The sequence below is a fragment of the Helianthus annuus genome, chromosome 15 (assembly GCF_002127325.2).
Source record: "Helianthus annuus cultivar XRQ/B chromosome 15, HanXRQr2.0-SUNRISE, whole genome shotgun sequence".
Lineage (NCBI taxonomy): Eukaryota > Viridiplantae > Streptophyta > Magnoliopsida > Asterales > Asteraceae > Helianthus > Helianthus annuus.
In genome coordinates, this window is record NC_035447.2 from 112767422 (window position 1) to 112785121 (window position 17700).

A 17700-nucleotide genomic window follows, 5' to 3' on the forward strand; every position below is an offset into this window, starting at 1 on the left:
AAAAAACGAGTTAAAAAAAAGCTTAATATTTTTACATGAAAGATATATATTATTATCAATCATTTCAATCCAAAATTGAAAACGAGTAAGGTTTACATTATTTAAAACGAGTAAGAAATTTAATTTACATAAAACTATATAGCTAGTAGATTTTATTTAAAAAAATACTGGTGTAACAAATAGATTTTATAAATATGAAAATAAAAAAAATAAATAGAGTTTATATTAATTAAGAGATATAATAAAAAGATGAAAATAAAAAAAAATAAATAGATTTTGTAAAATTGATTTAAACTTAAATAAAATTAGGTGTTAGTACCCAAATGTGTTACATTGATAAACTTAAAAAAATGCAAGGGTATTTTAGTCATTAATTAATTAATTTTGGTGTTAGTACTCAAAGGTGTTACAAAATTGAAACCAAAGAACCTAAACCTGTTAAAAAATAAAGTTAGTACCCAAAGGCGAAATTAAGTATAAACCACATGACCCATTTGTGTAATTAACTCTTTTTTTTATTAACCCTTTAGTTTTTTTACTTTTAACCCAAAGCTTTTCCTCTTTTGCAACTTAACCACAACGCTTTTTTATTTAACTTTGGTCCACATACCTTTCATCTTTTGTAATTTTTTCGTTTGTGGTTCAACGTTTTTTCGTTTATTTTGAGACCATACCCACCACAATTCACAGCGTCGTCCCACCTCCAACACACGTATTTGGATACCCATAAACGACACATTGCAAAGTGAAAGATGGGACAAACAGGTGGGTAGGGCAGCGTTGAGTATTTTGTTTGTTTTTTAAGTTGATTTGGAGGGAGAGAGATGGTCGAGTATTTTGTTTGGTTTACAATAATAATTTGGTTACGAAAAACAAGTATAGAAGAAGGTGATTATGTAACAGTTTGAAGGATATTTGTAAAATCATCCCCTATAGAGGCGTTTTTGGCCATCCGTTAGACCGGCTTAGCAAAGAAAAAATAGCAGTAACACAGGTAGTAAATGCAACATGAGTTGGAGCAAGATACTACAGTGTATATAAAAAAGTCTCTTCGGATACTTTCGACATTTTGTCCATTCATTACTCTACTCTACAGTTAAAAGCACTAAAAATGCAGGCAGAATCACGATAGTATGTTGCCCAAAATTGTACCAGAATCATATTACTCACTAGATAACGAGACCTCTCATGATGTTTTAAAACAACATATAATGTCACAAAGTCCACCTTTGAGGTTTTACTTGCTGTAAAGGTATACAAAGCTGAAGATGAAAAATGCAGCCATCTGCAACAATCAATAATTTGCGTTAAAATCCTCGTTCGTCCAACACAAACACACAAGACAAGAAAATCTTAAGAAAGTAAAAATATACCGTCGAAAACGAGGCTCCGTAGTATGGAAAAGCTGTTGGTATGAATCTCTCATATTCGTTGTGTCTGAAAGGACGAACTGGAATCTGCAAACACGTATAAGAAATCATGTCGCAGGGTGTTGGATACTTGAATATAGTTCTCTAACTACCTACCATGTGTGATCGTAAGTTTTGTAATTATTTAGCGTTTTACCTGTTTCGCAAGTGACAAGCTAGTGTATCCAAGCCTCTGATATTCAACCTTAAATTGGAAAACACCATAAACATCTGGCACCTTAAAAGAAGCATGGTATAAACCCTGCATATAAATGGAAAACTTAACAACCTTACAGATGCACATAATCATAACTAGAATGCATAAATAGTCAGATTTAATAATGCTACCTTCTTATCAGTAGACATAGTTTTCAACACGTAGGGGCTCATCATGTAAAACTGAACCTGAACATCGTTTGCAACATATGGTTCCCAGCTTGATCCAGACCATTCATAGATCTCTACCGAGTATTCCTGAATAATATATGGAAATTTAGCTTCCAAATCTTTTGAGTTAGACTTTTATCTTGTTCCTAGATGATTATTATTAATTTAATACGTTACGTTTAAGATTAAATTATTAGCTTCAGATAAACTAAGATTAAGGTAGTTAAGGAATCAAATAGCAATTGTGCTTGGTTTGGTATGTCTATAGCTGTATATATACACTTGTTTTGATCATTTATCGACGGAACCTATTTTAGCTTTTGGTTTTTCTTATGTTTTCACGAATATCAAATTAGTTTCGTTTAGCTCAGCTCAAATGGGTCAAACAGGCCAAGAATGGCCCGAATCATAGGTAAATGGCTTGCAAAATCGCTTTATTCAAACACATTAGATTTGTGTTCTAAACTTATAATAACATAATTAATACATTAACTAAACCAAGATGTTTGCGAGCCAAACCAACCCAACCTGTTTCGACCCGTATTAAAAATTAGCAGTTCTGACCCAAACCCTTTTCCACTAATTAGCAAAGCTGCCTGACCCGCCCGTTTTACCACATCTCTATACGATAAAGACGATTACCAGGTCGTCATTGATCCTGTAGATAGCAGGTTCGTCAGTCTCGCCAACTCTGTGATGTTTAACATTGACTGCCTGTTGAAATTTAAAATGGAGGATTCAGAAGAGCTTGTAATGAAGCAGAATAGAGAAATATAAACTATAAATTAACGGGTAATCACGTACACAGAAACAGTAAATAAAGTGAAGCAAAACCTAATATAAAACAACAAAAAACAGATATCTAACCTTTAAGTGTCCTCTTTCATGGAAGACCCATTTGCTAAGCTCAGTAACAAACTGTTCATTGCCAGACTTCGCATATCTGTTCAAAAAAGAATATTATAAGATTTTTTACAGGTATGTTTTAATGTAATTATCATTTATTTCCAGACGTAAAGCTATAGTCAGAACTCAGAAGTATATTGCTTTGATAAAACTGATATAATTAGGGCTGCAAACGAGCTAAACGAACACAAACAAGGCATTGTTCGTGTTTGTTTGTTAAGGAAATTAATGTGTTCACGAACTGTTCATGAACACTTACCGAACAATATCCTATGTTTGTTTGATAATTATAGGTAATGAACACAAACGAACATAAGCAAAAACAAAAGGCGTTAATTAACACAACCAAACATATGTTAAAAGAATAAAAGGTATGTTATATATACAATACACTAATATTTATTGAACATTGTATTAGTGAGAATTTTGAAGTATATAAATAAGATATAAAAATTTAAAAAACCCTAAAGAACTATCATATACAAACGAACATAAACGAACATATTAGAACGAACATGTTACCGAACGTTCAAGAACATAAATGAACAAATACGATCTCTGTTCATGTTCGTTCATTTAGCTAAGCTAACGAAAGTTCTTGTTCATGTTCGTTCATTTAGCTAAGCTAACGAAAGTTCTTGTTCATGTTCGTTCATTTAGCTAAGCTAACGAAAGTTCTTGTACGTGTTCGTTCATATATTAAACGAACGAACACAAACGAACTTCCCACCAAACAGTTCACTGAACGTTCTGTTCGTTTGCAGCCCTAGTAGTCACAACCGTGGCTGTATTAAAGTAGACATGTGAGCAATATTTTAAGAATATAAACTCACTTGTTTGAGCTCCCGGCCTTCTGTACTGGTGATTTGAAGAATCTGCACAACATAATATAGTTCCAGATCAGCTAAAGAAAATATATACGATGGCAAAAAAGATCTGCACAATTGCAAAATACTGCATACTTGTTGCTAAACAGATCTAAGGAGCCAGAAAACACAGCTCTTGCATTATTTCTAGCCTGCAATATAAAAAATAGGGATATCAGAAGATGTCATTAAGCAATATTAGGCTCAGAAAACCGAATGTGAAGCATCCAATTAATTGTTTAGAACAGAGTACCTGAACAACTGAAACCAATGAAATGGAAGATCCAGAAAGTGATGGTGGAGTTGACAGCTTGGACTTTGGATTGGCAGAATATGCTGATGGAGAAGCAGAGAGAACCTTCAGAACCTGCAACATGAGTCAAAAAATATAACAAAAAAATTAAAAAATCACAATATCATCCCAGCAATTTAAAAAATAAATGTTGCATATTGAACTTACCAAGCTATTTGCTGGGTTCAAAGAGTGACCAATTCCTTTGAAAAGTACAGGAGCCTGTGTCATGCAAAAAATAATCAGTTAATATAAAATTATCTGCACTGCTCTAATAGTCCATACGTTGTATGGTTCACATGAATGACAATATAGTCAGATCGAAATGAGTTCTTCTTTGTGCTTAATCGTTGGACCATAGGATCACATTATAATTGTGCAGGTTTAATTTTTACAACTTTTGGGAGCAGTATCTCTAAATAAAAAACTCTTATCTGATCTTGCACATATGGCTTATATATGTCTCCTACTTCGAAAATGGTAATCACAAAACACAACATCTCAATACATGCACTGACCTCAATTTTAGTACTTCCTAAAAGCACATCAGATTTAATAAAATCATCAGCAGCAATTAACGTATGATCCCCCTCAGTTCCTGACACAGCATAGCTCCCATGATCGATAACCACAGCAGACGGATCCTACACAATAACAACATAAAACAAAAATGTCAATCTAACACGGCACGATAACAAATCACACAAGTACTATACTGTACTCAACACTCAAAACAATCGGTCACCTTATCATCAATTAAGCTACCAATCCACATTCTAACATGTTACATTCAACAAAATTTAAACATTTTAAATCAAATTAACACCTAATCCCAAACTTAACAAGTCAAAAACAAAACTACCTCATCAAAATCAACTCCACACTCAGCCGCAATACTCCGAATCAAATCCGACGCACTCGCATCAGCCGCAACAATCAAATCCTTACCAGAGTCAACAAAATCCAGAACAGCCGCCACATCCAACGATCCTCCAAACCCTAGAACAATCAAATCCATCAATTTACCAAATCAATTCACCAATTCACCAACAAATTCACAAACAAACAAAATAAATCATTACAATAAACTCGCAAACTTACGTTCGGTCGTAGGAGAAAACAAAATCAAGCCGTCGTATAAATACTGGCCGTATCTCTGCAGCGCGATCTTCGGATCATCAGAGAGTTTGAAATCGAGCTCAAATCCGCGTGATTGTAGAGAGTTGAAGAAGATCGAGTGTGAAGATTTGAGAGCTAAGTCGTCGAGGAGGACTAAAATGCGCCGATCTGTAGGGTTTTCGGTGGAGAATGAGTGTGTGAGTGTTAGTAAGAGTGAGATCAAAGCTATGAAGACGGTGGCGATGGAGATTTTCGCCATTTTTAGGGTTCTTGAGGTTTGGATCGGAACTGAGCAGTGTTGGGACTTTGAAGATTGACTTGTTAAACAAATGTGGATTTTGGTAAATAGTCCCTATACTTAGACTAATTATTTTTTCTCTGCTAAAACTTTGACCTTTGTAAATTTTAGACCTTTGTAAATTTTAGAGTTAATTGCCCGGATAGTCCCTGTGGTGTCACATTTTTCCACCTTTAGTCCTCACCTTTTCAAAATAGCATGTTTGCTCCCTATGGTTTGCTCACTTGTTACTCGGATAGTCCCTACAATGGATGGAAGTTAATTTTTTCAGTTAAGTATGTGTGAAATGACTGAAATACCCTCATTTTTAATAAAATAAATAAACCAAAAAAATCTAACTGATCATTAAAAACAAGTGGGCGCCACCATTTTTAATTTAATTATAAACATTAATAATCTCATTCCATCTCTCTCCCGTGTCTCTCTCTTCTCCACCATCAGACCTTCATCACCACCAGACCACCACCCTGTTCCGATGAGCCTGTTCCAAGCGCCTCCACTTCGTCCGCCACTACCTCTCCCAATACATACCCATCATCCTCTCTGCCTCCCTTGCCATCACTCTCTGATGGTCGGCCACCACCTCTGGTCCTCCAGCTCCTCCACCATACCCCCACCGCAATTAAGGAGAAGATAACATTGTGAATCAGTGCTCCGGTTGCCGAAAACCGTTCGGTTTTACTGGATTTAGGATCTCTTTTTCAAACTGTTACCCCAACCGAAATCCTTCCCACCCTTAAATCCGATTTTGTACATCAAACCTATACATTCGAGGATGGGTTATTGGTTGATTAAGAATCTGAAAGCATGCTATAAATGTTACCTCTCAGTTATGAGTGAATGATTAGACATGGAAGAATCCGATGAAGCTTCGTGTTTCCGGTAAAGCTCCCCACGCGAAAACTAGACTATTTTGGTGAGAGCTAGGTGGTAAGCGTTCAGAAAGAGGAGCGAGAGGTCGTTCTTATAAAGTTGTCCACCAACACACAATGTTTTAGGATGAATCTCTCAAAAGGATCTGATTCTCGCTTATAGGAGATTTGGTCCGATTTAAGGTGATTCGGTTGAGATGTTCGGGTGAAATAAGTTCATTATGCAGTCCAGATTCAAGTTCAATAAAAGGGAAACACGATTTCGATTGAAAGGAAGATGACTTGGTGGGATCTTGGAGATCCGATGATGGTCGACAAAAGAAACAGAGTGCGATCTGCCTCTTTCTTTTTCTTAGAGATTCTAAATCTGGTAAAACAGACTAGTTTCAGGAAACCGGAGCACCGATTGACGACTTTCACCGTCATCTTCTCCTTAATTGCGGTGGAGGTGGAAGGTGGTGACAATGTGGTGATGAGAAGAAGTGGGTTTGGAGGTTTGGGTTTGAGTGGGGAAGAAGAGAGATTGGGTAGTGGTGGGGTGGGCCCCACACTATTTATTAATTACATTTTTGTTTTTTAATAGATGTATAAAGGGGTTGTTTAGACATTTCACACAAACTTAACTGAGCAAAGTAACTGTCATCCAATCCGGGGACTATCCGAGTAACAAGTGAGCAAACTGTCACACCCCGGCCGCGTATAACATGCAACCGCGACGGAAACGCTGGGGAGTGTTGGGACATAATTAATTGTTTCATAACCATGGAAATTAAAGTTACATTTTATTTATTTAACAAGCGTAATACATTGTCTTAAACAGGAAAACAAAGAGTTCGTGACATAATTAAACTAGTCTATCTTCATTTTTAGTCTCTAAGGTACAGGTCCGCCCTAGTGTCATGATCATCATCCTATGGAACAGCTCCTGAAAACACATGTGAAAGTAGGTACGTCAGCATAAAAATGCCTGTGAGATACATAGGTTTTGTGAAAATGGGATTCACGACTTGAGTTTAAAGAATGTTTAATAACAGTCAGTCATGAACCTTGTAATTTGTCTTGCTTTGTAAACCATTTGAAAAACGATAATATCAGATGATATGTATAGATAAGTGTAAGGTTAAACGAGTAACCAAGTAAAATGAGTTGAATAAGATAAGTTGTTTGTAACAATAATGTCTTGTGAAGAGTATGTTATTTGTGTAAAATGTAATGTGTCTAAACTGAAATGACTTAGATAACGCTACGATATGTAATATTATACAAGCATTTATATATAGGAAGTACCAGCGGCGTATCCACCATGTTTGTATCATATTACATACGCCATGTTACTCCAACCATTTACCCAAACCAACCACCATGTAAATTGTTCATGTATAAATCAATTGTCAAGTGTTATTGTGTAAACCATATCGAAATGTCTATGTTCAATGTAAACCACCAAGTATGTATATCAATGTCAAAATGTTCATGTTTAATGTAGATCATGTAATGTGTACCCAAAATGTATCTTGTATGGTAAGTGAGATGTATCAACTAAACCATATGTAAAATGCACAAAACAAGGTGTTAAAGTAAAACATGGTTTAAATCAACGTTATGTTTTGTGGAACAATGCATGCTCTACTGATATAAACATTTATGCGGTATTGTGAAATATGCATACATCCAAGCCTTGAGACTGTGGCGATAAACCCTTAAACAAATTAAAGGTTTATCTAAGTTATGTATATCGAATTCGGTCATTCCTTCCAATCCAAACAAACCCAGGATTTCAGGAACAGGAGTTGTCAATTCCTATGGTACCACTACCTACTAACGAATGGCGTGATCAATGTTAATGAATGTATTGTTCCATGTTAAACAAACCAAATGTTATATCAAAATGAAGGCATGTGATGTAAACAATTGTACTAAGTATGCACACAATGGGCATAAATAGCATGAAATGTAATGTGAAACAATGTACTAAGTACGCACACAATGGGCATACATAGCATGAAATGTAATGTAAAGCAATGTACTAAGTACGCACACAATGAGCATACATAGCATGAAATGTAATGAAATCATGTACTATAATGTACTAACGAACATAGCAGGCATATGATGTGAAAACATGGAAAGCATGAAAGTAACAAGTAGGCACATGTGTTTCACCCCAAAACAGTTTGTAAAACAGTAGAAAATGGGGTTCTATGTACTCACCTGAGATTGCTTTGAATTCCTTGTGTAATAATCACACAATGCTAGAGATCACGGGATATCAAACGACACCTAATAGGTAGCTATGTTAATATACCGGACCTAAATCGGAAGGATCGGATAGTATGCGGGTTCATGAACCAAACGAGTATGGAGACTCGTGAAATGTGGTTTAACAAAGCCTACATACTAAAATGAAACCTAACCTAAGTGCTTGCGACCCATTATGACTCGTTTAGGTAGCTTATGCTACCTTAATGCGTCGTTCGCGTAGAACGCGTTTGGAACGCCTAACATCATGGCCATAAGGTATAACCTCGGAAGGTTATAGCTATGGTCACCTAATGTGTTTGGTCGGATCCTAATGATCGACCAAATGGGTCGGGTTCGAAAGTATAAGCGATTGTTTAGATCGCTTACCTTACGGCCCTATATATGCACTAAACTAAAAGTGACGAGCTAAGCATGTTAGGACATGCTTAACTAAGTTTAGAAAATAGGTTTGGCATCAAAACAAACGGCTTTGATGCTCACGAGTAGTTTGGTTACAAAATACGCAAGAATGCGCATTTTGGCCGAAACTACGACTCGTCACTGAGCCTAGATAACGTGGTAATCAGTAGGTATAGTCACTACGGATTATAACCATCGTGATCACGCTCACGTTATGAAGTTCCATGAACTTCGTGTTGACCATAGGCTGGTCACACAGAAAGTCAAACAAAACTTTGACTTTCGGACTCGAAAAGCGAATAAAAGAACGAAAGAACACTTACGAAGGGTCCCCGAATGCTAATCTAGATCAAAATGGCTCAGGTATGAAACAAAGGTTCCAACTTAGAGCTTTAGATCAGATTTTTGTGGGTTTTAACCAAAAGGGGGGGGGGTATTTATAGGAAAAGTAAAGCCGTTAGGATCGTTTCTTGAATATCGTGCCACGATCCAAGCCGAACACTTGTCAAGATGTTGTGGTGGCTTAATGTGACCCTAACTCTACAGATTGTGAAAGGGCATTGCCCTTTGGGATGTTTGAAAGGCCAATCTTATCAAGAAAACAAAGTTTCTGTTACTAAAGGGGCCATGCGGCCTGCATCAGGATCAGACAAAACTCAGGCAGGCCGCCTGGCTGTGTCTGATCTGCACAAAGTTTCAGAAATGGAAGTTTTGGTCCCCGTTGCATGTTTAAGCCATTTCCGACACTTCTAAGGTCTGTAAAGCCAACTTCAAGGCCCTAAAATGATGCCTAAACATTGTGGACATGAAACATTCTAAAAAATGTGTCGGATGTTGGTTCGTTTGGCCGTACGATCGCGATGTTCGGTTAATTACGACGGAATGCGCATAAGCGCGAAAAATGATCCAAATGACGCGACGAATGGATTTTTCTCATGCCAAACACTAAGGCATAATATAAGGATGCTTACATAAATTTTTGGATGTCCGGATGTATTCAGAACGTAAGTTATGCGCGAAAGTGCAAACTTGTGCACTTTTTGACACTTTTAGCCCCTGAATGATCCAAAAGTTTGTTTTAGCATACCAAACCCCTCAAAGCCTATTTCTAAGCTATGTAAAGGATATTTATGGTATTTTTAACTTATGGACATGTTCCGAAATGTTCGTTATAGTTCGAATTGGCATACTTTCGCAGTTTGTCAAGTTTAGTCCCTGTAAGCGAATTAACTTGCCATACCAAAGCCTTTAAAACTTATTTCTAAGTTATGTAAAGGTTATTTAAGGTATGTTGAGTATATGTTGATGTTTCGGAGTATTTGTCGCATTATACTGAGTACGTTTACGCACCAGTTTGCGTATAATTCTCCAGAAAGCGATGTAGAGTTTGAAATTGAACAAAAGTCAAAACATGAAAAATGTAAAACACAACCAAACAAACATTGGGATCAAATAACATTGTTTTATTGATAATTGAACTGTTCACAATGATTACAAGCACAAATGTTACAGTCTCCCCTACTTGTGGAAATTTCGTCCCGAAATTTATTTAGAGGAAACTCGTGGAAAAAGATGCGGATACTTTGCCTTCATTTGATCTTCACGTTCCCAAGTAAACTCGGGTCCACGTTTAGATTCCCAGCGAACCTTGACCAAAGGAATGCGCTTGCGTTTAAGCCACTTGACTTCACGTTCCATGATTTATACCGGTTTCTCAACAAATTTTAGTGTTTTATCAACACGAATTTCGTCAAGCGGTATGTGGAGGTTTTCATCAGCTAAACACCTCTTGAGATTGGACACGTGAAAGGTTAGATGAACATTTCCAAGTTCAGGAGTAACTCAAGTCTGTAGGCTACCTTACCGATTCTTTCGACGATCTTGAATGGTCCAACGTATCTAGGTGCAAGTTTTCCTTTCTTTCCAAATCTGATCACACCTTTCCAAGGTGAGACCTTAAGTAATACACGATCACCGACTTGAAAATCCAAGGGCTTGCATTTTAAGTCCGCGTAACTCTTTTGACGGCTTCTAGCTGTCTGAAGGTTATCACGAACTTTCTTAACCTTATCTGTTGTCTCTAAAATGAGGGCAGGTCCAGTAAGTTGGGCCTCACTGATCTCATTCCAGCGGACTGGCGAACGACATTTTTGACCATAGAGAGCCTCAAAAGGAGCCATGTTGATGCTGGAGTGATAACTGTTGTTGTAGGAGAATTCAATCAACGGAAGATGTGAATCCCAACTACCACCAAAATCGATCACACAAGCTCTAAGCATATCCTCCAGTGTCTGGATTGTTCTTTCAGATTGACCATCCGTTTGCGAATGATAAGCTGTGCTCAGATTAAGTTGGGACCCCATAGCAGATTGCATGGTTCTCCAAAAATGAGAAGTGAAACGAGCATCCCTGTCAGAAATGATGTTCAAAGGAACACCATGTCGAGCTACAATTTCATCTACATAGATTTGAGCAAGTTTGTCAGCCGAAAAATCCTCACGGATTGGCAAGAAATGCGCTGATTTGGTAAGACGATCAACGACTACCCAGATGGCATCGTGACCTTTCTTTGTGCGCGGGAGTTTGGTAATGAGATCCATAGTAATGTTTTCCCATTTCCAAACTGGGATCTCCGGTTGCTCCAATAATCCGGAAGGACGCTGATGTTCAGCCTTAACCTTAAGACAAGTAAGGCATTTGGATACGTATAAGGCAATGTCTTTCTTCATACCAGGCCACCAATACTGAATACGAAGATCCTTATACATCTTATCTGAGCCAGGATGAATAGAATAACGAGACTTATGGGCTTCATCCATAAGCAAGGTACGAAGATTATCTTGGCTTGGGACCCACAAACGGTCCATGAAGTAATACGATCCATTGTCCTTCAGTTCTAGAGCAGGAGTTATGTGATAAGGAAATTCCTTACCCATCAAACCTTGTGAAACACAAGATTGTTGAGCCTGAGAAATACGGGCTTGGATATCGGATTGAGCTTGAATAACAGATTGGACATGAACACAATGAAGCTTAGTACGTTCCTTGCGACTCAAAGCATCGGCTACGACATTCGCCTTACCAGGATGGTAGCGAATTTCGCAGTCATAGTCATTTAGAAGTTCAACCCAACATCGTTGCCTCATGTTGAGTTCCTTCTGATTGAAGATATGTTGAAGACGTTTGTGGTCCGTGAAAACCACACATTTTGTACCGTACAAATAGTGTCTCCAGATCTTAAGAGCGAAGACAACTGCACCCAACTCAAGATCATGAGTGGTGTAGTTTTTCTCATGTATCTTCAATTGCCTTGATGCGTATGCTATGACTTTGTTTCTTTGCATCAGGACGCAACCAAGACCTAATTTAGATGCGTCGCAATAAATGACGAAATCATCATTGCCCTCAGGCAATGTTAGGACAGGCGCGTCGCAAAGCTTTTGTTTTAAACTCAGAAACGCTTCCTCTTGTTTGACTCCCCAATCAAATGGCTTGTTTTTTCTGAGTTAGAGCAGTTAGAGGAACTGCAATCTTTGATAAGTTTTCTATGAAGCGGCGGTAATAACCCGCAAGACCAAGAAAAGAACGAACTTCAGTAGGAGTAGTAGGTGTATCCCAATCCTTAATCGCACTGATCTTGGAGGGATCTACATGAATACCTTGTTCGTTGACAATGTGTCCTAAGAATTAAACCTCTTTAAGCCAGAATTCACACTTGGAGAATTTGGCGAAAAGCTGCTCTTTCTTTAGGAGTTCCAACGTAAGATGAAGGTGTTGCTCATGATCAGCTCGCGTCTTAGAATATATCAAAATGTCATCGATGAAAACGATGATGAACTTATCTAAATAAGGGTTGCAGACCCTATTCATCAAGTCCATGAAAACAGCAGGAACATTAGTCAAACCGAATGGCATGACTGTGAACTCATAATGCCCATAACGAGTACGGAACGCTGTCTTGGGAATATCTTCTTCATGCACACGGAGTTGATGATATCCAGATCGCAGATCAATCTTTAAAAATAAGAAGCGCCTTGCAATTGATCAAAGAGATCATCAATGCGAGTTAGGGGATATCGATTCTTGATAGTAAGCTTGTTAAGCTCACGATAATCGATACACATCCTAAAAGGTCCATCCTTCTTCTTGACAAAAAGAACGGGAGCACCCCAAGGTGAAAAGCTAGGACGGATAAAACCTTTGTCAGAGAGCTCCTGAAGCTGGTTAGATAATTCTTGCATCTCAGACGGTGCAAGACGGTATGGAGCTCTGGAAATGGGATTTGCACCAGGTACGAGATCAATACGGAACTCGACTTGGCGTGCTGGAGGTAGACCAAGTAACTCTTCAGGGAAAACTTCAGAATAATCCCGAACGACAGGAATATTTGAAATAGACTTACCCTTGCCTTTATCTGCTGTAACATGTGCTAAGAAAGCCACATAGTTCTTCCGTAGATACTTCCGTGCTTTAAAACAAGACATGAGTTTGAGACCACCGGCAGGCTTCTCACCACTAACCTGTAGGATCTCGCCTGTCGACAGCGGCACACGAACAATCTTCTCAGAACAAACTATCTCTGCGCGATGCTTAGATAACCAATCCATACCCACAATAACGTCGAAGCTTCCAAGTTGCATTGGCGTGAGGTCAATAGGAAAAATATGGTCGTTAAGGTTCAACTGGCAGTTGCGGAGGACAGAATCAAGAACAATGGGTTCACCACTGGCAACCTCTACTGTCAAAGGTTTACCTAGTTTCGTTCTAGACACGCGAAGCATTGGCTCAAAAGACAATGACACAAAACTCTTGTCGGCACCCGAATCAAAAAGAACAGATGCAGGCTGATTATTAATAAAGAACGTACCGTTCACCACTTCATTGTCTGCTTGTGCCTCTTGAGCATTCATGTTGAAGACTCGCCCTCGAGCCTGAGCTGATTACGGTTTGCATTCTGGTTCTGGTTGGCTAGTCTTGGGCACCGATTCCTGTAGTGGTCAGATCCCCACAGTTATAACAAGCACCTGGTAGGTAGTTTGGTCGTGCAGCCTGACCCTGTTGCTGAGCAGGAGGCTGAGCAACTTGTTGAGCCGGGTTCTGAACTGCGCGATTTTGAGCAAACCGACAAACATCGGCAAGATGACCTGACTTCCCACAGTTAGTATAGAAACGGCACTGATGTTGCGGCTGATGGTGACTGTTGCATCGATTGCACAAAGGTGCACTTCCTGAATAGGGCTTCTTTGCTGGAGGCTGTGCGGCTTGGTTGGGAGCTGCCTGGTTAGCTTGGGCAGTGACAACATAGTTTTGGGAAGCCTTACGCTTCTTTCCCCTTTTCGATGAACCAGAATCCCTTCCATTCTTGTTTTGACCTTTCTTGCTATCTTCCTTGTCAGACGACTGTTTCTTGCCCTTGTCACCCTTCCTGTGTAGTTTATTCTTCCGAATCTGTGACTCAGTCAGTGTCGCTGATAACTCGATTGCCTGAAGGAGTGTGTTAGGGTTGCTACCAGTAATAATGTCTTGTACCGAGTCAGGCAGGCCGTCGATGTACCTTTCGATAGCCTTGTCGAGTGGGGCGACCATAGTCGGGCAAAGCAGACTCAATTCCTCAAACCTATCAGTATATGCCCTGTGCTCGCCACTATCTTGCTTCAAATCATCAAACTCTTTCTCCAACGCTCGTTGCTCATGACGAGGATAAAACTCCCTCATCATAAGAGCTCTCAGTTCAGCCCATGTCTGTGCTAGAGCAACATCTGCACCACGGTCTCTCATTACCCTGTTCCACCATGTAAGAGCCCTCTTCTGAAACATGCTCGAGGAAAACTCGACCTTGCGATTATCCGGACACTGCACGTGGCGAAAAGTATTCTCGATGCTCTCGAACCATTGAAGAAGCCCAGTTGCTCCCTCAGAACCACTAAACTTGAGTGGTTTAGCCGAGTTAAAACTCTTGAAATTGCATGTACCATTGTTGTTGTTGTTGGCTTGGTTCCATTGAGCAAAGAGATTTGGGAATTGAGCAGCCATCTGCTGCGCAATAATTTCTGCCAGCTCGACAGTTGCTATCGGGTGTTCGCGTCGAGGAGGCATTCTAAAAGAGGAAAAACATGAAAGGAAACGAGTGAGATGATTGGATGAAGAGAATGAGATGTAACAGAATCAACAAAAGCAAAGATGGTGGTTACGCATCGCAAAGCAAATAAGCGACACGAAAAGTCTAGTCAAAGTAAGCGGGTCAAAAATAATGTATCGCGAAGACATGTTCGCCTATAAGTGAACACTCACCCCAAGAGTTCCCAGGTAAGAGTGACTGGTCCGATTATGTGGATTTGTACGAACACTCTAGCCTTAGACAGAAAACCCAGGGTACAGGCATTCACTCTTCCAGTTCGCACGTGTTCACACTATTAAAACCCGAAAAACCTTGACGAGACTTTTGAAAATTCAAAGGGGTTCAAAACCTTATAACAGAGGGTTCAAAACCTAGTAATCAATCATCCTAGAACAGGTGATTAATTTTCAAAGCGGATTCGGAATCGAAATTCTCGTTGTGGTTATCACCTAAGGATAGGTGATGTGCATGTTTTAAAATCTAAACACAAGATAACTTGTGTTAGGGTCCTAGAAAGTTATAGTCTAGGTCAAAGCATTACTAATAACCTAATTCCCTATAACCATTGGCTCTAATACCAACTCTTCTGTCACACCCCGGCCGCGTATAACATGCAACCGCGGTGGAAACGCCGGGGAGTGTTGGGACAGAATTAATTGTTTCATAACCATGGAAATTAAAGTTACATTTTATTTATTTAACAAGCGTAATACATTGTCTTAAACAGGAAAACAAAGAGTTCGTGACATAATTAAACTAGTCTATCTTCATTTTTAGTCTCTAAGGCACAGGTCCGCCCTAGTGTCATGATCATCATCCTATGGAACAGCTCCTGAAAACACATGTGAAAGTAGGTACGTCAGCATAAAAATGCTTGTGAGATACATAGGTTTTGTGAAAATGGGATTCATGACTTGAGTTTAAAGAATGTTTAATAACAGCCAGTCATGAACCTTGTAATTTGTCTTGCTTTGTAAACCATTTGAAAAACGATAATATCAGATGATATGTATAGATAAGTGTAAGGTTAAACGAGTAACCAAGTAAAATGAGTTGAATAAGATAAGTTGTTTGTAACAATAATGTCTTGTGAAGAGTATGTTATTTGTGTAAAATGTAATGTGTCTAAACTGAAATGACTTAGATAATGCTACGATATGTAATATTATACAAGCATTTATATATAGGAAGTACCAGCGGCGTATCCACCATGTTTGTATCATATTACATATGCCACGTTACTCCAACCATTTACCCAAACCAACCACCATGTAAATTGTTCATGTATAAATCAATTGTCAAGTGTTATTGTGTAAACCATATCGAAATGTCTATGTTCAATGTAAACCACCAAGTATGTATATCAATGTCAAAATGTTCATGTTTAATGTAGATCATGTAATGTGTACCCAAAATGTATCTTGTATGGTAAGTGAGATGTATCAACTAAACCATATGTAAAATGCACAAAACAAGGTGTTGAAGTAAAACATGGTTTAAATCAACGTTATGTTTTGTGGAACAATGCATGCTCTACTGATATAAACATTTATGCGGTATTGTGAAATATGCATACATCCAAGCCTTGAGACTGTGGCGATAAACCCTTAAACAAACTAAAGGTTTATCTAAGTTATGTATATCGAATTCGGTCATTCCTTCCAATCGAAACAAACCCAGGATTTCAGGAACGGGAGTTGTCAATTCCTATGGTACCACTACCTACTAACGAATGGCGTGATCATTGTTAATGAATGTATTGTTCCATGTTAAACAAACCAAATGTCATACCAAAATGAAGGCATGTTATGTAAACAATTGTACTAACTATGCACACAATGGGCATAAATAGCATGAAATGTAATGTGAAACAATGTACTAAGTACGCACACAATGGGCATACATAGCATGAAATGTAATGTAAAGCAATGTACTAAGTACGCACATAATGGGCATACATAGCATGAAATGTAATGTAATGTAAAGCAATGTACTAAGTACGCACACAATGAGCATACATAGCATGAAATGTAATGAAATCATGTACTATAATGTACTAACGAACATAGCAGGCATATGATGTGAAAACATGGAAAGCATGAAAGTAACAAGTAGGCACATGTGTTTCACCCCAAAACAGTTTGTAAAACAGTAGAAAATGGGGTTCTATGTACTCACCTAAGATTGCTTTGAATTCCTTGTGTAATAATCACACAATGCTAGAGATCACGGGATATCAAACGGCACCTAATAGGTAGCTATGTTAATATACCGGACCTAAATCGGAAGGATTGGATAGTATGCGGGTTCGTGAACCAAACGAGCATGAAGACTCGTGAAATATGGTTTAACAAAGCCTACATACTAAAATGAAACCTAACCTAAGTGCTTGCGACCCATTACGACTCGTTTAGGTAGCTTATGCTACCTTAATGCGTCGTTCGCGTAGAACGCGTTTGGAACGCCTAACATCGTGGCCATAAGGTATAACCTTGGAAGGTTATAGCTATGGTCACCTAATGTGTTTGGTCGGATCCTAATGATCGACCAAATGGGTCGGGTTCGAAAGTATAAGCGATTGTTTAGATCGCTTACCTTACGACCCTATATATGCACTAAACTAAAAGTGACGAGCTAAGCATGTTAGGACATGCTTAACTAAGTTTAGAAAATAGGTTTGGCATCAAAACAAACGGCTTTGATGCTCACGAGTAGTTTGGTTACAAAATACGCAAGAATGCGCATTTTGGCCGAAACTACGACTCGTCACTG

The 17700-nt window shown here is 38.6% G+C and overlaps 1 protein-coding gene across 1 annotated transcript; it reads right to left on the bottom strand.

Annotated features, from left to right (window-relative positions):
* Positions 1 to 998: 998 nt before the first annotated feature.
* Positions 999 to 5582, bottom strand: LOC110912279 (dolichyl-diphosphooligosaccharide--protein glycosyltransferase 48 kDa subunit). Its single transcript, XM_022156972.2, has 14 exons — positions 5577 to 5582; positions 4962 to 5331; positions 4723 to 4859; positions 4379 to 4504; positions 4029 to 4082; positions 3822 to 3935; positions 3665 to 3720; positions 3536 to 3577; positions 2664 to 2739; positions 2439 to 2510; positions 1758 to 1883; positions 1567 to 1671; positions 1374 to 1457; positions 999 to 1285 (listed from the first exon to the last, which is right to left on the bottom strand). The coding sequence occupies exons 1-14, from the start codon at positions 5580 to 5582 to the stop codon at positions 1238 to 1240; spliced, it is 1416 nt and encodes a 471-aa protein (XP_022012664.2). The 3' UTR covers positions 999 to 1237.
* Between the last annotated feature and the right edge of the window lie 12118 nt (positions 5583 to 17700).

Excerpts from the sequence above, each read along its gene's own strand:
- LOC110912279 (XM_022156972.2), bottom strand. Across the intron at positions 2,740-3,535 it reads AAGGCCGGGAGCTCAAACAA|ATATGCGAAGTCTGGCAATG; the intron begins GTGAGTTTATAT and ends TTTTTTGAACAG. Across the intron at positions 1,286-1,373 it reads ACGGAGCCTCGTTTTCGACG|ATGGCTGCATTTTTCATCTT; the intron begins GTATATTTTTAC and ends TGATTGTTGCAG.